Below are 24,677 nucleotides of genomic sequence, written 5' to 3'. Positions count from 1 at the left end.
AGTATTTAATCATATGTTTATTTAGCACCTCGTAAGATGTGAGGTTTTCCTGATCGATTTGCAGCTTGTTAAATTCATCTCAAGTGATTGACTGGTCAGCAAGCTCAATGATATGACAACTGCTGGATATGCAAAATCCTTTTAAACTAATGCCTATCAGCCAGCCAATGCTGGCAATGAGCAAGTCCCTCCCTTCAATATAGCCATGTCTTTGAAAGTAGTTTTCCTTTCCACCTGGATCCAAATTCATAAGGTTAAATGGGGTAATTGGCACAGAAACCAGTCAATGCTGGCATTTAAGTTCCAGTTGCACCTCCTCCAGTCTTTCATCTAAATCTACCAATGCAAATATCTATTCCCCTTTTCCTACGTGCGTCTCCAACCTCCCTTTGGCAAGTACTATCTGGGTAAAGAAGTTTTTTCCTGTATTTTCTATTGTCTTTCTTAGTGATTGCCTTGTATTGATGGTCTTCAGTTATGCTCTTCTCCCTAAGTGGAAACATTATGTCCGTATCCACATTTGTCAAAAACTTAGGCCACTCCTTAGGCATTCGCTTCTCAAGAGAAAGGAGACCCGGTTTGTTCATCATTTACAGATGTGTGTAACCTCATTTTTTTTTGGCATCAGCCTTCTCCATGTTCCCTTCATCCTTTCCAGTGCCTCTGTATTATTTTTATAATATGACAAACAGAATCATATTCAGTACCTTAAGTTTAATCTAAGGTAAGATTCATGTTTACCGTAACACCCTTACTTTTTAGTTCTATCCCTCCAGAAATAAATGCTAGTGTTTGGTTTTCAATTTTCTAGCCATGTTAGCCTGTGGTAGAGCTATCAGTGCGTGTTGGTATGCCAAGATTCCTTTGTCCCTGGTACTTGACTACATTTTTTTTACCTTATTCTCTACTCTACTATGGGGTATCTTATTGAAAGCCTCTTGAAAGTCTAGGTAAATTACATCTGCTACATTATCATACTCTTTTTTTAAAAAAAACAATGTTAGTCAAGCAAACTTTTCCCATTTGAAATCTATGCTGATGATTCATTATTATACTATTCAATTTTAACATCTGGGGCATTATGTCATAGAGTGATAGAGTTATAGAGCATGGAAATACACCCTTTTGCCCAACTCATCCATGTTGACCAAGTTGTCTACTTGTGTGAGTTCCAGTTCCTCATGTTTGACCCATATCCCTCTAAACTTTTCCTATCCATGTACCTGTCTAAATGGATTTTTAAATATTGTATTTGTACCCACCTCTACCACGCTGTCTGGCAGCTTGTTTCATATACTTACCACTCTCTATGTGAAAAAGGTGTCCCTCAGATCCTTTTTAAATCTTTCCACTTTCACCTTAAACCTATGCCCTCTAGTTTTAGACTCCCCTACCCTGGGAGAAAGACTGTAACCATTCACCTTATCTATGCCCCTCCTGATGTTATAAACCTCTACAAGGTCACCCCTCAGCCTCCTATGCTCCAAGGGGAAAAAAAAGTCCCAGCCTATCCAGTGTCTCCTGATTGCTCAAGCCCTCCAGTCCTGGTAACATCCTCATGAATCTTTGCTGCACTGTTTCTAGCTTAGTGACATCCTTCCTTTACCCAGGTGACCAGAACTGCATGCAGTATTCCAAGTGCAGTCTCACCAACACCTTGTACAGCTGTAACATGACATCCCAACTCTTGTACTTACTGCCATGACTGATGCAGGCAAGCGTGCCAAATGCCTTCTTCACCATCCTGTCTACCTTTGTCTCCACTTTCAAGGAACTATGTACCAGTATCCCTAGGTCCCTCCTCTGTTCCATAACGCTTTACAGGGCTTTGCCATTTAGCAAGATATTATTCACTGAGCAAGGCAAAATAAAATTTCAATTCTAAATGTTTTCCCTTCATTGAACATTTCAAAGCAATAGATCTTCAGCAAAATTGTACGATTGACAATTATAAATCTTCGTGTCAGTATGTTAATGAATAAATGATATTTGGTATTTGTGATGGTTTAAATTGCATTTGATTCAGTCCACCTGGAATTGGGTCCTTGGTCTCACAGTACATGAATTGAAGTTGTAAGTTTGCTGGATCCAGTCATCCAAGCTCCCAGATTCTGTAGTCAGGTGACAATTTGTAGCATGGTCTCAGCTAATGTACCACTGGGGTCCATCCCCAGAATACCCTGGCAGGAGATGTGGCCAGGGTGCAGCCTTGCCTCTCAAAGTTTGAAGCATTTTTGGAGTTTTTAAACTGTCCTTAACATTCAGAGTAAGTGTAGGGCATTCTTACCTGCAAGCAGGTGAACTTTCAGGAACCACCAGTCACAGTCAGCTTGATTCTGCTAATTAGCTAATGCAGTCATGCATCAATGGTAAGTGTAAGTATATGTCTGTTCTGGTGCTTTCGGCAGTACAAACAATAATGAAATAATCTATTAAAGCAATAGGCTGTGCTGTGTCCAGTTTAAGACAACATTGTGTGGTGCTACAGACATGTTTATCTGACATTAGAATACAACCCACTTTATCTTTTAAATGTAATTGTACTGGTTCCAAACAGGATTTCATTTGTTTTTAATATTTGGCTGAAAAAGCTTTTGCATTGCAAATATCCAGTTTACTTTGTTAGGAAATAAAGGAAACCGATACTTAACTGGTAACTGCTAAAAAAAAGACTAATTGGAATTAATCTAATTAATGTTTCTGTTCTATCACTCTTGTTATCACACTATGAAATAAAAAAAGTTGTAGTATATTTGATGTTTTTATTAAAGAAATATTTCAATTCTACATAAATATGCCCTGTCCCTTAATCAACTAAATATCCATTACCCATTACATTAAGGAATTAAGACAGGAAGTCAGACCAGCAAGCATAATGACAAAGTGAGTAATGCCCTTAGAAATTTGGAACATGTAAATTTCTAATAAGTCTGTTCTGCTATGGAGCAGATACAAATGTTATATGTAAGGACCTTACTAATACATTTATATATGTTTTACGGCAAGAAATGTTTGTATAATTTGTAAGTATTAAACTTCCTTGCGAAATTTATTTGCAATGCCAAATCACAAGAAGAATTGCATAATTTTGTACAAAACCTATCAATAGTTTTAAATAAATTTAGGCTATGAATGCATTTGTTCACTCTCACTATTCAGGTATACAATAATGAATATGTGTACTGAATTACAGATGTGTGTGGTTGAATGTTAGTGCTGGTATACCATTTGGTCCAAATAAACTCAAATTCAAAAGGCAGTTTTAAAGCTTTCTGCCATACATTCCTGGACCTTTTTTACCTTGCATAATGTGTGCAAAGGTATTATTTTGTTCTTATCAACACTGATCCTGAAAAGTGGATGATAGCCAGTTGGAAGTGACTTGACAGTACAAGGAGAGATGAGCAGTCTGCTTGCAATGTAAAACAACAGGTTATACAAAATCAGGAAGTACATGAAGAGAAATGAATATAAAAATAATAAATGATAGTTTATATGTTCAGATGTAACAAATAGCATGTTCAGAATATATGGGTAACAAATTAACTTGTTACATCAAAGTCTAATCAATAGCTAATGCTGTAAAGATATAATGATGGCGAGCAGCATCTTGCACTGTGTCTAACTAGATTGCTTTGATGCTTATATATTTTTGCTTCAAAGAATAAGTATGATAAAAATTAACAAAATAAAATGTTGCTCCAACAGTCAATGTAAACAATCATGTGAAATAAATGAATGTAAAGAATATATTATATATATAGATATGAATATTTTAGAGAAAACAGTTCTACAAATGTTTATATATGCAATGTCTTAAATTCAGTTTTATGCAGTTTATGTTGTTCTTTGGTACATAAGCAATGTTATTGCAATACCCTGCTAAATACGCACCCCACTGTAGTTTGTGTTAAATAATAATTTTTGCGATAGGTGGCAAGGAAGTATGGTATAATTTATATTAGGTTTCTGAGTACTTGCCTAGTCCCACATTGTTAAAAACAAATTATATTCCATTATGAAGCAAATAATTGAACAATCAAAATATCTCTGTTCACACAGTGGGTGCTAAGGTAGTTTCCTATCAAATTTTTAGCCATTATGTATTGAAGAATTCACTGTTGCAGTTGAATAAAATCTTGTATTTCTGATTTAAAGGTGATTAAAATTAAAAATGGTTTGAGACCTTGCTGATTTTTTGCAAACACACTGGATGTGTTACTTTGCAAATTGAAAATAGTTGAAGCATAATCTGATTTAGAGGCAAGATACTGTAAGGAAAACAGAAGTCAATTTGGATCAGTAGATTTCCCAGATAAGTGGGATAAATAATTGCAGGCATGGGGCAGACAGGCACAAGGTCGGCAGCTTTGCTTTACCATACTGAAAAATGGTTTCTGCTCTTTAATCTCAAATTCAATCATTACTGGCTTTTCTCAATTCACAAAGTGCCTATACCAATAGTTTTGGGAATTTACATCTGAAGTTAGCCACTGGCTTGGTCTTATTATGGCTTTAGCATTTCAGAGCTTTTCAGCATAGTTAGATCTGTGCTGATCTCGGCTCTATAGAGCACGTAACCTAGCCAGAAGTGCTTCTACTTCAGGAACAGCATCACCTTTAGCACTGGAACTAATAGCTTTCATTTCCTTCTCCCTGATGTCTAAAACAGCATGTCCCTCCCTTTTTCTGACAGCTTTACTTCTTGTGGTAGATGAATGAGCCTCTACTTCATAACTGAGTTCCTTGCCGATTGGAATTCTTGTTGCGTTGAAGTGGATATTCTGGCGAGAACGCGACCTTTCCATTTGTGCCTTTTGATTTTCTGCAGTGAGAAAGAATATAAAGGAAAATTAAATCACAGGACAGAATTCAACGTACTTAAAAAAAAACATGTAAAGAAATCTGGATCAAACAGTATGCATACAGCAGGGATGGAAACTCTAAAGGTGACAGAAACTATATGAAATGTCAATTAAATATCAGCAGGTGAGTAGAGGGTTGATAGCATAAATCCGATTAACTTGTTTCAGAGGTTTCCCTCTCATCAAGTGGCTCACAGGAGAATGCTTGCCACTGAAAAAATGCTCCACTGGTAAATTGATTAGCATCTGCATGTTGAATATGGCGGGTAGGATGAATATAATAAAACAGTGATAGCACCAACTTCCTTTAATAACTCCCAAACAGAAGATAATTTGTTTTGTAACAGCAAAGTTTTAAGATTTGACTCTGAATTTTAGAGTTAGAAGTATAACCAAAGCAGAATTTAATTATGAAACACAATCATTCTCTATCTATCTGATATCTTTGCAGCATGTTACTAATAGGTGACAGTGGTCTTGACTTATCACACTTCCTGTAGTAGTCATCTGTACAGTCAATGATTAAATGGCTTTGGCTGATTGACTTTCCATAGGAGCAAGAGACAGGAATTTTATCAGCTGGTTTGCAGACATCAAGCAAACATTATGAATTATCCTCTTTCGCATCTTCGACTATAAAAAACGGACACTCCATATTCATGTAACCTTCAGCATAGCCTGAAAACAGCTTCAACAAACTTGACATGACATTTAAAGTTTTTGGTTATTCTCTGAAAGATGTTCTATCATCCAAACAGTAATGACTTTGGAACAGAAAGCAGTCACTCATGACTGTATGTTTTATGTGAAAGCTGAAAATTCTTACAGAAAACAGCTTGTACTTTAAAAGGCTTCTGCTGAAGATATTTACTGCACTGTCATTTCATGACCGGGGGTTCACAGTGATGGATGAGTACTTTACTCAGTAGCTCGGACAATCTCAGCAAACCTCTGCAGTATGATCACCTTTAGACCAGAGGCAAGAAAATAAATGCCTTTCCCAAAGCCTAGTTGCTTTGCTGGATATCGATATTTTACGGCCAGTCTTGGGGCAAAAACATCAGCCAGCAAGGGAGTTTGGGGTAGTGGCGTGAAATACTGAACTGCAATGCACTGTCGTCTGCCAGTATATTGTAGAATATCACCACCCACAACATCAGTAAGGCCCCCCTCCCCCTATTTCCACTTAGTAAAGCATATTCAGGCAGGAAGGAAACACACAAGTGTTCAAGATGAGCTTGTGTATATTAACATACTAAAGATGGAATCTCTATATTTTTGAAGATTTATTATCAATAAGTCCACCTTGTATTCTCTTGAGATACCTTCAACTGAATTTACCCTAACTGCTTCTGAAGGAAAAAATACTGAAAATGTTATGGCATTGATATTGACGTTACAAAATCACAAGAGGCCACGTGGCCCATTCCAGCTCACATTTCTGATGTCCTTAAAATGCCAATGCAAAGTAGCCAGCTGGACTCTTACAGATATTTTTCAAATGGAGATTTCTGTTTGGCATTTTGAAGACTATTTAATTGTAGGACTCTACAACTATTTGTCTCAGACTTGCTCAGGATGGAATGAGAATGCCGTAACTTTTCAAGCAGTAAAATGTTAGCAAGAGAAAAGCAAAACGACCTTATGAAATGGCACCTTGTGTATAGTGGAGGAAGAACAAAATATCATTATGCTGTTCACTTCTGCAATTCATGCATAGAATGTTAATTATTAGAAATGAGGAGATTGTGTAAAATCTATTTCAATTTCTCTTCACATACTGCATGCTGATTGTTCAGACTGGCATGGATTTTGCCTGGACCAACATTTGATATTAGAAAGAAAGGTTAGGCATCATCAAGGGACTTTAATTATGCAAAAGCAAGCAAAACGAATTTGATCAGAAACAGATAGGAAGCTTTTATTCCTCTCCGACAGCTGAGGTTAGAAAAACATTTATGTTAATACTGGAGCATCTGCTGATTACATCTGAAGCTGTGGGACACCGACATTAAATCACTGAACCATTTTGGCAGCTTCTAGGTTCTTCAGCTCTACAGGGGCATCATTTCACTGGTAATTTGCAGAAGATTTCACCAAAGTTTGACAGACAGCCAAAAGAACTTCAACATATAAAGATATTTTTAATCATTTAAACATCACACAAAATTAAAATAAGGTGTTTTAAAATTGACCAAATGTATCACTGGATTCAAGCTTTCATAAATTGCTGTACTTACCAGGATATTAAAAAATCAAAAGGTCCTTTAAAAGTTGTAACACACAGTTTGTTGATGACCTCATTCGTTTTTATGAAAAATGCAGTTTATGTTAATAAACTTTGAAATTGTTAAGAGAAGGGCCATTTTACTGTCTCTAACCAGTCTGGTATCTTCATCATATCATCACAAAGGATGCAGAAATCCAAAGGCATTTTTCAAAAGATCAGAATATGAAATAGCAGAGAATACAAGGAGAATCACGTTTGCAAACTGCATACATAAGGACTAAACAAGAATGAACCCAGAAATGAAATTGTATTCCAAGTTCCCATTGGAACCACATTGAAACATTAAAGTTTCAGTTTAAAAGCCTTTTTGATACAGGATTAGTAAATTAAGGGAAATAAATGCAATTAAAATGGAGTGATGCAAGGTTATTATCTTAACCATAACAATACTGTATAGCTCTCCATTGTAACATATTGCAAAAATAGATTCAACTTATAATCATCAAATGTAAATAAAAACAAAGACGTGTGCACATATTATATGCAACATATTTAGGTAATGATGCATGTAACCATGATCAGGAGAGGTTACTACTGCTTTTGCTCTAAAACAAAGCAAGTTTGAATATATGGCAGCATGAAAGCATTAGCATGCCTAAAAATCAGGCTGGTGATCTGCCTTCTAAGTTCATTGAAGCCAAGACACAAGAGATTAGCTCCAGAAAATATTGTCATATACCTTGAACTTCACACATGATTGATGTACACTTCCAATCTGGTCTGAAAGCAACCGTAACAAGCAATCCAACTGGTCAGCTGGATTCAAGCAAGAACTTGTTAAACTGAGTATGTACTTTCTTTTAATTTTGGAGAATGATAGTAAGCCAGCTCATACATCACTGACATTAAAAAATAACATTTTATAATATGTCAATATTATCCTCAGCTTTTAAACAGTTAAGTACGGAAATTAAATATACACTTGATATAAATTAAAAAGGAAATGCAGAGCATTTGTGGATGTAGTCTCAAGCAGGATTGCACAAAAGAATGCTCGTAAATATTCCATATAAAAATAACACATTTAGCTCTCTGTCCATTATTTGTGTCAGCTTGCTCACAAAAATATCCAAAGTTATTTGATAAACAACTCACAGCCAGTAAAAAAACACCCTCAGGAAGTTCTCCCGCTAAGCTCCCACCCCACCATCAAAAATGTTGACAGAGGTGTTAAAAGCTGTTGAAAAGCACTGGTTATTACCAGTGTAAACAGCACATCCTAAGTGGGTAGAAAGGACCCACAAACACACACCAACGACCTATAATAAAAGACTGCAGTTAGCTCACTGGATTCCCTCCAGTGTGAACCTGAATGATGTTATTAATTTCCTCACCATCAAGACCCCATGCAGTAACAAAGCTACTGTGACATAAAGTGGCCAGGAAAAGCTCTGCCTACAAACCTGCTGAGAAAAACTTAGACAGCCAAGCTGAGATATAAACAGAAAATTATGTAATTCTCTATTGCTCAGCGGGTCATGCAACATCTGAAACATTAACTTAAGTTTTCCTCTCCATATACGCTGCTGACCTCTTGAGTACCTCTGGCATTCTCTGCTTTTATTTTAGATTTTCAGCATTTGTAACATTTTGCTCTTCAATCTAAACAAGTGTTTGGCGTAGTTGTCCATCAAAGCTGTGAAAATCTCAAGTGCTTCTGAACCTTTCTGACCTTCAGAAACAATCAAAACTAATTCAAAATGATTTAATGATCACTACTGAAAAATGTGATCAAAAATAAAACTCATTTAAAATAAGTGTATACTCAAAACAATTCTCCTCCATTGAAATCAATGGGACATGCTCCCTGTTCAGGCCAAAGCGGCTGCTGTTGTGGAAGGGCTTCCCATCAGAAGTGAGGAGGAATTGCTACAGCTTTGCAATCTCATGCTGGATCTCATGTTCACAATCATAAATTCATAAAGTTGCACAGCACAGAAGCAGGTCACAGCATCCATGCTAGTCACCATGCCCATCTATCCCCAATTCCACTTGCCTGCATTAATTCTATATCACTGAATGCCTTCCTCATTCAAGTACTCTTAAATGTTGTTACTGTTCCTGCCTCCATCACTTCCTCTGGCAGCTTACTTCAGATACAAACTACTCTTTGTGTGAAAAATTTACCCTTCAGATCCCCTTTAAACCTCCTCCATCTCACCATAAACCTATCTACGTTATCCATGCCGCTCATAATTTTATTTATCTCTATCATGTCACCTCTCAGCCTTCTTCACTCCAGGGAAAATAGGTCTAGTGTATCCAATCTCTTCTTTTAAATCAAGCCCTCCAATCCAGGCAACATTTGTGTGAATCTTTTCTGCACCCTCTCTAGTTTAATCACATCCTTCCTGTAGTGTGGCAACCAGAACTGCACACAATTCTCTAAGTGCAGTCTAACCACTGTTTTACACAACTATAACATGATGTCAAAACTCTTTTATTCATTGCCTTGGCTGATGAAGGCAAGCGTGCCATACGTCTTCTTCATTACCCTGTCTACGTTTGTTGCCACTTTCAAGAAACTTTGTACTTGTTACCCAAGGTCTCCCTATATAACAGCACTCCCCAGGGACTAGCCAATCACTGTGTATGTGCTGCCCTGGTTTAACTTTCCGAAATGCACCACTACACACTTGTCAGGGTTGAATTCCATTTGCCATTCCCTTGCCCACTTTCTCAGTTGATCTAGATCCTGTTGTAACCTTAGACAACCATCTTCACTGTCCACTATACCATCAATTTTGGTATCATCTGCAAACTTACTCATCATGCCAACTACATTCTCATCCAAATCATTAATGTACATGACAAACGAGGACCCAGCGCCAACCCCTGTGGAGCACCAATGGTCATAGACCTCTAAAACAACCATTACCCCTCTCTGCCTCCTACCACCATGCCAACTTTTTATACAATTGGCTAGCCCACACTGGATCCCATCTGTTCTAACTTTCTGGACCAGCCTACCATGCAGGAACTTGTCAAAGGACTTGCTAAAGCCAACGAAGACAACGTCTACTGCCCTGCCCTGGTCAATACTCTTGGTCACCTCTTCAAAAAGCTCAATCAAATTTGTGAGGTATGATTTCCCATGAACAAAGCCATGCTGACTATTCCTAATCAGTCCTTGCATTTCCAGATACAGGTAAATCCCATCCCTCAGAATCTCCTCCGGTAACTTTCTCACCACTGATTTTAAGCTCACCGGCCTGTAGTTCCCTGGCTTGTCCTTGCAGCCTTTCTTAAATAAAGGCACATTAACCAACTTCCTGTCTTCTAGTACCTTACCTGTGACTAAGGAAAATACAAATATCTTTGTCAGGGCCCCAGATGTTTCTTCCCTAGCTTCCCTCAATGTCCTAGGAAACACTTAGTCAGGCCTCTGGGATTTATCCACCTTTATGCACCCTACGACCGGCAACACTTCCTCTGTTATAATGTGGATATGTTTCAAGACATCACTCTTCCCTGAATTCCCTAGCTTCCATAACCTTCTCCACAGTACATATAAATGAGAAATATTTGTTTAAGACCTCGCTCATTTCCTGTGACTCTACACATAGATGACCATAATGATCCTTAAGGGGCCCAATTCTCTCCCCAGTTAACCTTTTGTTCTTAATATACTTATATGATCTCCTAGAGTCCACCTTATCTGCCAAAACTATCTCATGTCCTCTTTTTGCCCTCTGATTTCCCTCTTAAGTGTACCCCTATATCCCTTATACTCCTCAATGGATTCAACTTGATCCCGGCTGTCTATTCCTCCTCCTCCTTTTTCCTAACCAGAGCCCAATGTTCCTCATGAACATGGGTTCCCTAATCCTGACAGCCTTACCTTTCACTCCAAGAACATGTTGGCCCCGAACTCTCCCTAAACACCTTTAAAAGCCTCCCATTTGACAGATGTTGCCTTACCTGCGTAGAGCCTCTCCCAATCAAACTTTGCAAGTTCTTGTCTAATGCCATCAAAATTAGCCTTGCCCCAATTTAGGATTTTAACTTGTGGACCAGTACTATTTTTTCAGTACAGCACTGTACTACATAAAATTATGAGAGGCATAGATAGACAGCCGGTATCTTTTTCCCAGGGTCGAAATAAGACAAGATAAGATATCTTTATTAGTCACATGTACATCAAAACACACAGTGAAATGCATCTTTTGCGTAGAGTGCTCTGGGGGAAGCCCACAAGTGTCGTCATGCTTCTGGCACCAACATAGCATGCCCACAACTTCCTAACCTGTATGTCTTTGGAATGTGGGAAGAAACCGGAGCACCTGGAGGAAACCCATGCAGACACGGGGAGACAGTGGCTGGAATTGAACCTGGGTCGCTGGCGCTGTAATAGCGTTACACTAACCGCATTTAATGTGAGAGGGGGAAAGTTCAAAGAAGATGTGCAGGGCAAGTTTTTTTTTTATACAGAGTGTAGTGGGTGCCTGGAATGCCAAGGGTGATGGTGGAGGGAAATATGATGGAGGCATTTAAGAGGCTCTTGGATAGGCGCATGATCATGCAGAAAATGGAGGGATAGGGACCATGTGCAGGCAGAAGGGATTAGTTTAATTAGGCAGTATTAGCTTAATTAGTTTGGTACAACATCATGGACCGAAGGGCCTGTTTCTGTGCTACATTATTCTATGTTCTTTTTTTATAATTATTTTAGGACTAATAGACTAATGGACCCAAAGTGCTGCCAGACTGACACTTGAGTCACTTTCCATACCTTATTTCCCAATAGGAGGTCCAGCGTTGTCTCCTCTCTAGTAGGGGCATCTACATATTGCTTGAGAAAATTTTCCTGGACACATTTAACAAATTCTGCCCCATCCAAACCTTCAGACTATGGCAATCCCAGTCAATATCAGGGAAGTTAAAACCCCCTACTATTACAACAGCATTATTCTTACAGTTATCTGCGATCTCCCTACATATTTGCTCCTTTAATTCCCACTGACTATTGGGGAGCCCTATGGTACAATCCCATCGAAGTGAGCACTCCTTTCTCATTTCCGAGTTGAAAGAAATTTGGGTGAACAGCAGTCAGCCAGTTTTGGTACCATATTCTTAACATTCTTTTGCAGAAATTCTATATTTGTTGGCACAAAACTGCCAGCAATTTTTTTTGCAAAACTGTGCTTCCAATTTCTTGTACAATCAAGTTTGCAATCTAGACTGAGTTTTTGGGGAAGTAGCAATATCTTCGGCCCCCACCCCCTCCATTACACCATGTCACTGTTAAAATCCTTAGAGCAGACTGGTTCACCTTGGTGATCTGGGAACTGAAAAGCCGGACAGTTTTCTTTTGCCACTATTGTTGGTTTGACCTTTTAGTATAAGGGAAATACACATTTACTTGATTTTGAATAATGTTTAATTTGTTGACATTTGCATTCATTGACTCATCCTGCCTGATCAGGTTTAAACTAACATTGAAAATCCTTTATCATATTTGACAGTTTTAAGTTATTGTGGTACAAGTTAGAGCATAAGAGCAGAGTGGTGAAGTGCACTGGGTTGGATCTTCCACAACCAGGCCTGCTGCCCATGCTTCTTCTGTGGCTACACATGCTTTGTGATCCCATGGGGCCAGGTGAGATGGAGGACCAGATGTCAAAATTGTCCGACTACGTGGAGCAGTTTACAAGTGGCAACCAGGCCCAGACATGGGAACACTCTGATGACCTACTGATATCTCACTGCTGTCAAAGGCCTTTGAACTGATAATCAGAGTCAGGGCAAATAGACTTAACTAACAAATTATTTCAAAGAAATTACAAATAAGTTAAAATATTGGAAATTAATTAACACCAAAAAAAGTAAAGGCAAGAAAAATAAAACACCTACTTGCATTTAACTTTTCAATCAAGGGTCATTCTATCTACATCAGCTATTGCAATCAAAAGTTGAAGGTCTAGATGGAAAGTGGAAAGGAGGAGTTTCACAAGGCTTGGGTATTAACGCTGGAACACAAAGTAACTGTATTGATAAGATAGGGTCCTACTGAACTGCAATGGAATGGGTGCCCCAGCAGGTAGGGAGCTTTTAAAGGTTTCAAACTGGTAAAACAGGGGTATAGGGAGAAGAGGCTAACTGGAGGAAACTATAAGAAATGAATAAACATAAAACAAACTAGAAAGACTGAATAAACAATGGGAGGACTTAACTAAATAGTTACATAACAGGAATGTAAAAATGTTGAATCGAAAGGGATATTGGTATTAAGTAATAATTTAACTATACAGAAATAAACAGTATCCATAATAAAACATCAAAGGACCAGATATAGTTGGAATTATTGAAACCAGGTTACATAAAAATTAGGAATGGCATTTAAACATTGCAAGTTATAGCATTAGAAGGAAGGAGAGTAAAAAAACAGGAGGTGGATTAGCTTTTCCTTTTGGAGATAACATAATAACAATAGCAAAATGTAGCAAAGTTATATGCAAGACACAAATATAGAACTAAGGATCAAATAACATCAAACTACAGGAGGTCAGTTAAAATTGGAAAAGAGGTAGAGAAAAATATATGCAAAAAAAGAGAAACGAGTAGAATATGTAGAATTTTAATATGAGGGATTTTAACAATCTCAAAAAAATGTTTCACTGAGATTTCAACTATCCCAAAGAAAGTTGATAAAGGAGATAATTTCAACAACATGTACAAAACTGCTTTCCAACCCAGGATGTGCAAAAACAACCCATGCCGCAGGATGAATTAACACCTGGATCCAGTAATGGAAAATGAAGTAGATCCTCAGAGAAGTAAAATAAAAGGGAACATATGGACAATAGGCATAAGAATATACTGTAATTTTGGATATTAATTGAGGAAAACAAAAGCACAACAAAGATCAAGGGAACAGATAGGTCAAAACTGACTTTGAGGCCAGTGCATGAAAATTCTGAAAGTAAAATAGACAAAAAATACCAGAAAACAGTAATGTGGAACAGCCACATAAAAATCATGTTCCGAGCCCAGAAAATATATATCCTAAAAATTAAAAATAAACTATGCTCCTATGAGAAAACATGGGTAAATTAAGATACAAGGGAAAACTAAGGACAGGGAAAGGTACATTTTCTAAGTGCATTAATGGTAGATAAGACCAAGCCAAAGCAGACCAGGAGAAATAAAGGAAAGGCAGAATTAAATTACCAGGGAACTCAATACAAGATAGTATATTGTTCTTCACGCTGAGAGAGGTGTAAGGAATGGATAATACACAGGTGGTGAAAACAAAGGGGTAAAAATATTAAACAATAAATTTGCTTCAATATTGACCGATGAATTGTATTGTAGACATGACATAACAGCATTGAAAATAAGAAAGAAATATTAAGTGAACTCATCAAACTCAAAAGAGATTAAATTCCTTGTCTAGATGGATCATATCCATGGATTCTAAAAGGATCTAGGTAATAGACAGCATTCAAACTATTAGGCGTTTAATAATTCCTTAGTGAAGAGTGCACTGCTAGAGGATTTAAACCCTAGTTCTATTTCCCTTTTTAAACATCTCCAGGGAACAATTAGTCAGACAACTTAACATTGATAGTTGGAAAAAGAATGGAGTTCCAACAAAGAAGAAAATAGAAAACTATGTGGAAACTGAAAATGTAATGATGACTAAAGTTAAAAAGGTGAAGTCCTGCTTCACCAACCTTATTAAATCCTTTGAAGAGATAACAGAGGAAGTTAGGCAAGGGTATTGTAGTAAATGCAGACATTATAGTTCAAAGATATTATGGTTCAAAGAGGCTTTGAGAGTCTCATGGCAGTCTAGAATCCAACAGATCACAAAGATTACTCAAGCACATTCCCAGGAAGTGGCTGTGTCTCCAAGGAGCACAAATTGGGATGATAGTATTGTGATTCTGTCACTCAACCACCGCCTTGCTGTTGCCTGACAACCAGCTGTTGCTGTTCGTGGCATTACGGCAGGACTTGAAACTGGGCCACTTAAACCCAGAGCTGACAGATTTTGTTTTTCAAGGGTATTTTCAGTTTCCCCAAGCACTACAACTGAATAGGCTTCCAACAGCCACGCTGCAGCAATTTACATTCACAAGCACAACAGCTTATGCACAATTCAATGGCCATGGCTACAACAAGAGTACATGGCAGATCTCTTGCTACCTCCTTGGATAAGCAGAATCTCCCATTTTATGGTCCTCAGCAAAGTTCAGAGGGAATTTGTTTCCTGAAGACTCCAGCTGGTATGAGTCCTGCTTCTCCAGCCTCTTCTGCTAGGTTGTCCTGTTTTTTCAGGAACTCTTTTTTTCCTCCCTGTCAAGCCAGAGGCAAAAGTGGACAGCCATCAATGTGGCCATTTTTACAGGTACTGCACTCTCTATAAAAATAACTGCCTTTACTCCCAATGAGTCAAAATTGTCATCTTGAACTAACTGACTTCCAATTTAAACCTGATCTCTAACTCAAAGGTTCTTTTCAATAGTGTATGTTGGGGGAGAGTGTTTTTCCTCTGCTAATTCCCAGGTGTTCCATGTGTGATTAACTGGTGTGAAATGGATCGTTAGAGCTCAGTCTGGCAAGGCTGGCATAAAATCTGCACGAGAACAGATGCCTGTATGGCATAGTGATAACGCAGGTAATGTAGTTCACTCACTATTGCAGTGACCTGGGTTCAATTCTGACCTTTCACCTTGTTGCCGTGGAGTTTGGACATTCTCAGCATGGGTTTACTCTGGGTGCTCTGATTTCCTCCCACATCCTGAAGGCATGTTGGTTAATATTTTAGTTGGCCACTATAAACTGCCCCTGGTGTATGTAGGAGGTCAGAGAATGAGGAGGGTGTTATTGGGCACATGAGAGAGAATAGAAGGAAATGTGGAGAATGGGATTACTCTGAATACTGGCATAGATTCAATGGGCGAAATGGTTTCCTTCTACATCGCAATTTGAATAAGAAACCAGGAGGTGTCTACTCCACATAGTGCCTGCGAAATTCATATATCACCACATTACTTCATTTGCTATGTAATGAGTTGAACTAAGTACATGTGCTTACAATAGTGAACAAAAATTGGAAGGAAATTGTACCTGAAACACTGAAGAAATGGTGGCAAGCAGCACACTTGTTTGGCCAGAGAGTAGTTTTCCCATTTGTAGGGAAGAGCAAATCATGAGCTCATCATAGAAACCACCAATGATCAAATAAAGAATTGAGAAGAAATGCCCAGAAATCAGATTTCACCCTTTTCTGATGCACTAAACTTGTGCTGCATTATAATGGTAATGCCCAAATAGATCATAGAAAAGAGTTTATGATGTTAATCAAAAATACATTAAAGCAGCTGTGATGTGGTAGTTTAACATGAGGGTCTATCAGGCCATAAAGCAGGATCCACAAAGTTCCCACAGGACGAGGCTCAACTCAACGCATCCTCCAATCATATTCTGCAAGCCTATCTGAGAAGGACCACAGCCCTTAAAGGCACATTTTTCGTGGCAGCCAAACTGCAGCAACACATATTATGGCTGCCAAAGAAGAAAGAAAGGCTACAAGGAAGAGGGAGTAAGTTCTTAGATTTAGTGAGAGACCTGACTTGTTGATCAGTGAGATAAATGTCTGGGGGAATTTTATGTACTGGGGAAGGAGAAGAATGGGACATGTGGTGCCATGAACAAGGACTGCCAGAGTAAAAACCTGGCAGAAGGTGTATTCAGCTACCTCCTCTAGGTGCTGAGAATCTCTACCCATTCAAGCAATGAAGAAACTTCAGAACAGATCAGGGTGAGTGACACATCACTGTAAACAGATGTAGTGATATTGTTCTGATCAGTGCTGGTGGTCCTGTGAAGAAGGTAAGGGATTATAATGTATGATCTGGGCTGTCAATGGAGAGCTACTTTGTCTGAATTGGGATCCATGATTTAACAGGTTCCCTTTGAAAAACATCTCCCTATCAGGAAGTCCTTCATTACCTTTACAGTCAATGTCTCCCTCCTCTGTTCTGGTAGCTGTGTGCCAATGGTTTAACTGGGATACATTCAATGTGAAATTATTAGAGGGCACAGAGTTCTCAAAGTGCATTCAGATAAGCAAACAAAAATCTGGGCACGTTAAAAGGTATCAGTGAGTGAGCAACTTTGTGGTAGTGATCATACTTCTGTTAGATCAGCATTATGGAAAAGGTCAAATATATGTTCTAGATAATAACAATAATAACAACAACAACAAAAATCGGGGGAAGGCCAATTTTACCAAGTTGAGAAGCGAGTTAGCAAAATTGGACAGTAAACTGCTTGAAGCTACTTGAAGGTAAATTAATCTCAGTCATGGGAAGCATCCAAGAAATGGATTCAAGAAGTTCTGGTAAACATGTTCCCATAAAAAAAAAGGCTGAGACTGTCAAATCTAGAGTCCCCAAGAAGACAAGGTGTATTGAGGGAAAAATAGGGGAAAGAAGATTATGTCAGACATTGAGAGCTTAATATAGCAGAAAGACAGAGAATATAGAAAGTGCAGCAGTGAAACTAAAAGAGAAATTTGTAAAGTAAATACTGGCCAATAAAATTGGAGAAAATAAAATGTTTATTTTTATAATTGTATCTAAAGAGCAAGAGGAAAACCCAGGAAAGTGTAGGCCTAATAGGTACCAAAAGGGTAATCTATGTGTGGCTGCAGAGGATGCAAGGTTATCAATGAATAATTTGTGGTTATCTTCACAAAAGGTAGAGGGGTGGGGAGGGTAGCTGACATTGTGTTTGAAGAGGAAGAGTCTGAAAGAGTGGATGGAATAAATATAAATGAGGGGAAATATTAAGAAAGCATACATTTAAATCAATTGATAAAAGTATTAAAGGGGAGATGAGGAAAAACTGCAGAAAATGAGCACATGGTTCCACTCACGGGAAGCTGAGATGCCACCTGGTCATCATTCAGATCAAATTATATAAACTCAACTCTGCACGAATACAGTGACTGGATAACCTTTATGATTCTAATGATTAGCAGCAAATTGTGAGACATTGCAGAGATCTGTTATGGTCATTTGGAAAGATCCTGTGTTGAGGAAGCTTAGAGTGAAGGTTACCTTGGCCCTCATGTAGGCAGCAGTCCAGGAGTGTGCTTCCTATGTCAGTTCATGTTTTGTGGAAACCTTTGAGCTTGTGAATACATTTGTTCTTCAGAGAGATATGGGAAGTCTCTAGATTCTCTGAGAGCATTATCTTCACTCCTGGACACATCTTTGGCTCTTACCCTGTGTCCATCCAACCTGCATGTTCATCAATTGCCATATTGATACTGCCAGTAATGGGTTGCTACCAATGGTGTCACCACTGAGGCATTCATTGAAGTAGAGAGATAGGGGAAAAAAAAACACTCCCTATTAATTTGAGTATTTGAGTGCACCCTGTGAACCTTGGGAGGTGTTTGAGCAGCTTATAGTCAGTTTTGAAGTTGCTCAACTGGGTATATGATGTCATTCTTTAAAAGACAGAAGCATATAACATACTTCCAGTTGTCTGGTGGTTATAGGTCACCCCAAAGCTCCAATTTGTATCTACAATGGAGGAAACCTGCAATACACTTCTAATGATACCATTAGGTGCCAGAAAAGTCACAGACATGCCCCGGTGAGTTGTTCATAGAAGGCCTAAGAAAATACTCCACTGGACACAATTTCATCCCAAAATGATTGCTAGTACAATCTAGTCCGGGATAAATTGCTTTTATCAGTGATTTGTCCATAAAAAAAAGGTGTATAAATTGATTCAATTTCTCAGCTAATTTTTTTTTACCCAGTCACTGTGGAATACAGCAACACAGGCAGCGATCAAGGCAAGTAGTACAGATACACCCAGAAAAGATTCTGTGGGAGAAGAGAACAGAGAGTTGTACTGAAAAGGTTGTACAGGGAGGGAGAGGACAAGTCTCATTTAAGGAATAAATATCAGCAAGGTCTGGTAGGGCTGAACAGCCTGTGCTGTACATTGTTTATAGTATTAAGATGCTGCTCAAAAAAATGCAGTGAATGCCAGGTAAGGCACAGAGTAGTCTTTCAAAGGCAAATAGATCAGTTCCATTGTCTGTACCAATTTCCAAAATGGATTCTGCACAAAATAAGCAGTACCAGAAAATTTTGCTTCCATTCGATCCTCAGTAGAGAGATCTCGAGGCGAGTCTTTATTTCCCAACAGATGTTTTGTACAGTGAACTTTATACCTTTCTGAGACTATGTCAAATGGCTATTGTTGCAATCACCACCTTCCAGAAGCTGCAATATCTAATTGATGCCCTCAGGTGGCATCTCCAGCTGAATTAGTGGATAGTTAGGTCCAGGACCAAGTAATATGACTATATTTAGCCTTTGTAAAGCTATTCTCTCTGTATTTGCATGTTCATGAAATTATAAAATTTAATGATGTGGCTGTTCAAATACCTGCTGAAAACTTTTAGGGCTCAGAAACTGTGAGACAAATGCCAATGTTTCCAGAAGGGTCAGATATTACAGTACAGCCTTGAATCCTGGTTACTTTTCAGCCACCATTTCAGTGGAGCACCCGGGTCAGTTTCAGAACAATGCAAAAATATCAGAGTTAGGCTTGTAATAAATCTGTGACATAAATTTCATTAATGAAAAATATGTTTTTTTTGTGTGTTTAGGAGGGTTATTTAAAAGTTTGTCCCCTTGTCCTCACCTACCACCCCACGAGCCTCCGCATCCAACACATCATTCTCCACAACTTCTGCCATATCCAACGGGATCCTACCACCAGGCACATCTTCCCTTCACCCACTCTCTCTGCTTTCTGTAGGGACCGCTCTCTCCACGACTCCCTTGTCTACTCGCCCGTCCCCACTGATAACCCTCCTGGCACTTATGCCTGCAACCACACCAAGTGCTACACCTGTCCCTACACCTCCTCCCTCACCACCATTCAGAGTCCCAGACAATCCTTCCAGGTGAGGCAGTGCTCTACCTGTGAGTCCGAGGGTGTCATTTATTGCATCCGGTGCGGCCTCCTGTACATCTGTGAGACCCGAAGCAGATTGGGTGACAGTTTCAACGAGCACCTTCGCTCCATCTGCTGCAACAGCCAGGACCTTCTGGCGGCCACCCACTTCATTTCTACATCCCATTCCCATGCTGACATGTCTATCACTTCCTTTGGCACTTTTTGCGAATTACTTAAAAGTTTCCTCATTTATTTATTTCAGTAATTCACTTACTTAAACAGACCCTCTGGAGGCATTCTTAAACAATTAGTATAGTATGTAGGCCTGATGAAATGATACTTCCTAAATGGTGGTCTTACAGGATAGAACGTAGAACAGTACAGCATAGGAACAGGCCCTTCAGCCCATTGTGTCTGTGCAACCACAATGCCAAACTAAACTAAACTAAAAACTAAACTAAACTCATTTAACTGCACATGACCTGTATCCCTCTATTCCTTGCCTGTTCATGTGTCTGTCTATATGCCTCTTAAAGGTTGCTATTGTACCTGCTTCTACCACCTCCCCAGCAGCACGCAGTCACCTACTAATCTCCGTGTAAAAAAAACTTGCCTCATGACTCTCTGTTAAACCTTCCCCCTCTCACCTTAAACCTATGCCCTCTAGTACTGACATTTCCACCCTGGGAAAAAGACTTCATCTACTCTTTCTATGCCTCTCATAATTTTATATACTTCTATCAGATTGCCCGTCAGCCTCCAAAGCTCTGGAAAAACAATCCAAATTGGTCCAACCCCCCCTTTCAGCTAATACACTCCAATCTAGGTAACATCCTGGTGAACCTCTTCTGCACCCTCTCCAAAGCTTCCACATCCTTCCTATAGTGTGAGTACAATATAATACTGCCATTCAGGTTACAGAAATGTGCCCGAATAGAACTTACAAATCACCACCCAAAAATCTGAGCTAATGGAGTAAAACTTGCTCTCTCAGAATTTTTGTGAAAAAAACCGAAATAAATGTATCTTTTTTCAACTCATGCTTCTTGGTGCATGCGCAGATTACGTGGCTTCACAATACCAGTCGCAATACCTTTCACAATAAAAATTGTAATACCAGGAAGTTTTCTAGGAAAGCAACCCCCCCCACCCACCACACACTGTCGGGGTCGCCTGTACTCCAAATGTGGCCTAACCAAAGTTTTATATAGTTGCAACATGACCTGATAGTTTTTAAACTCAATTTCCCAACCAATGAAGGCCAGCAGGCTGTATCCTTCGTTACCACCCTATCTACTTGCCACTTTCAGGGATTTATGGACTTGCATCTCAAGATCCGTCTGTAAATCAATGCTCCTAAGTGTCCTGCCATTTTACTATATACCTTCCTCTCACATCGCACTCGTCTGGATTCAACTCCATCTGCCATTTCTCTGCCCAAATTCCCAATTGATCTATATCCTGCCGTATCCATTGGCAACCTTCCCTGCTATCCAGAACTCCACTAATTTTCTCCTCTGATGGATCCTTATTCAATATTCTTTACAGGTTAGTCCTGTTTTGCACTTGAAATACTTTCACACTTGAAATATCTAGTTCATTTTATCATAACGGCTCCTTAACAAAGAATGGGAAGCAAAATATTTCTGCCAGAAACTGCTAATCAGAATAGTTTCTCAGCAACATAAATGAGAAATTATTTTTCTAATCAAACTATTATTTCAGTAAGCTAAGATACTTCTTGCTTGACAGGAAACAAAGGTAATGTATATTATAAAATGGACAAAACTCTTATGTATCTGACCTATACCTCAAATTCCAATATCTTGCTACAGAAACAGCCCAAGAAGGAAATTTCACATGGTGAAAATGCCAATAGCCAGGGAGAGAACAAGAGGAAAAGTGTGTTTAAAGTGGCTCTGAGAGAGAGCAGCAAGGATAATAACAGGCATGGGAGAGAAGAATCCTGGGAAAGAATGAGATACAATTGCAAAAAGACACACAGGAGTGATTCATTCAACAGCAAGTAGGTCAATGGTTTGAGAGAATTCCCTTCTTTTGCTTCTTAAGATAGAGATGTAGAAATTATAGTGGATAGATAGGCATTACTGTCAGTGGATCTGGTTTCTGGTGCTAGGGTCAAAGAAATTACTGAGTGGCTGCAGAAAACTCTGAGGAAGAAGCTGTACAGGCCGAAGTCATGGATCATATCGGTGCCAATAACGGAGGAAGAACATGGGATGAAGAACTGCAGGCAGATTTTAGGGAACATGTAAGATCTCAAAAGATAATCACCCAGAAATTACAAACAGCATCATAGCAATGTTAACAGAAGGAAATATGGCTTGAGTGATGGTGCAGGAGAAAGGGCTATTATTCCTGGGTCAAGGTAACTCAAACTAGCAAAGGCTGGTGTAGGTACATGTCCAAAGGGTTGCATCTCAACAGGGCCAGAACGATAGAGTCACACAGCATGGAAACAGGTCCTTTGGACCAATTCATCTATGCTAACCAAGGTGCCTTCCTGAATGAGTCCCATTTGCCTGCATTTGGCCTGTACCCCTCTAAACCGATCCATGAACCTATCCAAATGTCTTTTAAACATTGAAATTGTACCCATCTCTGCCACTTCCTCTGGCTGCTCATTCCATATACCCATCACCCTCCATGTGAAAAACCTTCCCCTCGGGCCCCCTTTAAACCTTTCCCCTCTCACCTTACTTCTACGCCCTCTAATTTTAGAGGCCCCTACCCTGGGAAAAAGGCTGTGACCACCCACTTCACCTACGGCCTAGATATTTCTTCCCTGGCTTCCCACAATGTCCTAGGATACACTTGGTCAGGCCCTGGGGATCTATCTACCTTAATGTATCTTAAGACTGTCAGCACCTCCTGTAGTATGAAAGGCCAGGGGTCAGATGATAGTGACAAAACTACTGACCCTCATGGTCGGATGACAGCATTGCCTATCAGGTCGGAAGCTATACCACTGTCAATCAAGGGTCCGGCTCCGCCCCACCCATTAAAGAGCACACCTGAGGATTGGCTCGTAATCCACCTTTGTTCTTGACCCTGAATCATTGGCTTGTTTCACCTGAGCGGGCTCCACCCCCGCTACTGCCCTATAAAAGATGGTACACGTGGGCTCTCGTCCTCTTTTCCAATTGCTGCTGGGGTCGAGACCACAGGTGAGAGGGTGCACTTCCACAGGGGTCTAGGAGCGTCCTGAGTAGATTCCCAGTAGCGTTTTGTCTGGACCCCCGATTCAGGGGGTCCAGACAACGTATTTGTTCGTTCCCTGATAGTTTGTACTAGTTTGTTGTGTGTGTGTGAGCGTGTGTGCACTTCACCCCTGTTGCGACTTCCCCCATGTTTCGCAATCACCCTTGTGTGAGTGTGCGAGGGTGCATTTGTTCCTTCACATTCTGTTCCCACGTCGGTCTTTGTGAATAAAATCCTCCTTTTAAAGCACAAAGACTGTGTGTCCAGATACCTTTTATCTTTAAGATACCAAAAGAACCTTGCTCATAACACCTCCTCTTTCATAATGGTGATATGTTTCAGGACATCACTGTTCTTGTACCCGAACTCCCTTGCTTCCATGACCTTCTTCATGGTAAATACAGACGAGCAATATGGATTTAAGACCTCACCCATCTCCCTTGGCTCCACACATAGGTGACCACAGTGATGCTGAAGGGGACCTATTCTCTCGCTAATTACCCTTTCGGTCTCAATATATTTATGGAATCTCTTAGTATTCTTTTTTAACTTATCTGCCAAGGATATCTTGTGTTCCCTTTTTGCCCTCCTGATCTCCTTCTTATATGCCCTTCTATTTCCCTTATACTCCTCAAGGGTTTTGCTTGATTCCAGTTGCCTGTACCTGACATATGCCTCCTTCTTTTTCCTGACCAGAGAGTCATACAACACAGAAACAAGCCCTTTGGCCCAAATGCTCCATGCCTTCCAAGATGCCCATCCAGGCTAGTCTCATTTACCAGCGTTTGGCCCGTAACATTCTAAAACTTTCCTATTGATGTACCTGTCCAACTACCTTTTAAAAGTTGTTATTGTACCTGCCTCAACCAATTCCTCTCGCAGCTCAGTCCACATACATAGCCCTCTTCATATAACAAAAGTTGCCCATCAATTCCTATTAAATCTTTCCCCTCTCACCTTAAACTTTTGCCCTCTAGTTCTTGATTCCCCAACCCTGGGAAAAAGACCGAGTGCATTCACCCTTCCCATATCCCTCATGAGATCACCTCTCAGTCTCCTATGCTCCTTGCCTTGCCTGTCCAACCTCTCCCTATAACTCAGTCCCTCAAATATTGGCAACATCCTTGTAAAATCTTTCTCAGATCCTCGATATCTTTAATCAGAGGGTTTCTTAATCCTGCCAGCCTTGCCAATCACTCTAACAGGAACACGTTGGCCCTGAACTCAACCTATCTCACTTTTAAAAGCTTCCCACTTGACAGACACCCCTTTACTTACAAACGGCCTCTCCCAATCAACCTTTGCAAATTCCTGTCTAATGCCATCAAAATTAGCCTTGCCCTAATTTAGGGCTTTAACTT

The 24,677-nt window shown here is 39.5% G+C and overlaps 1 protein-coding gene across 1 annotated transcript in view; it reads right to left on the bottom strand.

The window, feature by feature from the left end:
- Positions 1-2,809: 2,809 nt before the first annotated feature.
- LOC127575822 (protein diaphanous homolog 3-like) overlaps positions 2,810-24,677 on the bottom strand; it is a 421,273-nt gene continuing 399,405 nt past the window's right edge. Inside the window, exon 28 of the mRNA XM_052025958.1 lies at positions 2,810-4,825. Within this exon, the coding sequence (XP_051881918.1) occupies positions 4,566-4,825 (260 nt within the window). The 3' untranslated portion in view covers positions 2,810-4,565. The remainder of the gene's footprint in view (positions 4,826-24,677) is intronic.

This window comes from Pristis pectinata, chromosome 11 (assembly GCF_009764475.1).
Source record: "Pristis pectinata isolate sPriPec2 chromosome 11, sPriPec2.1.pri, whole genome shotgun sequence".
Classification (NCBI taxonomy): domain Eukaryota; kingdom Metazoa; phylum Chordata; class Chondrichthyes; order Rhinopristiformes; family Pristidae; genus Pristis; species Pristis pectinata.
Note: the sequence above shows the minus strand (reverse complement) of the source record. Positions and strands in the feature narration are given on the sequence as shown.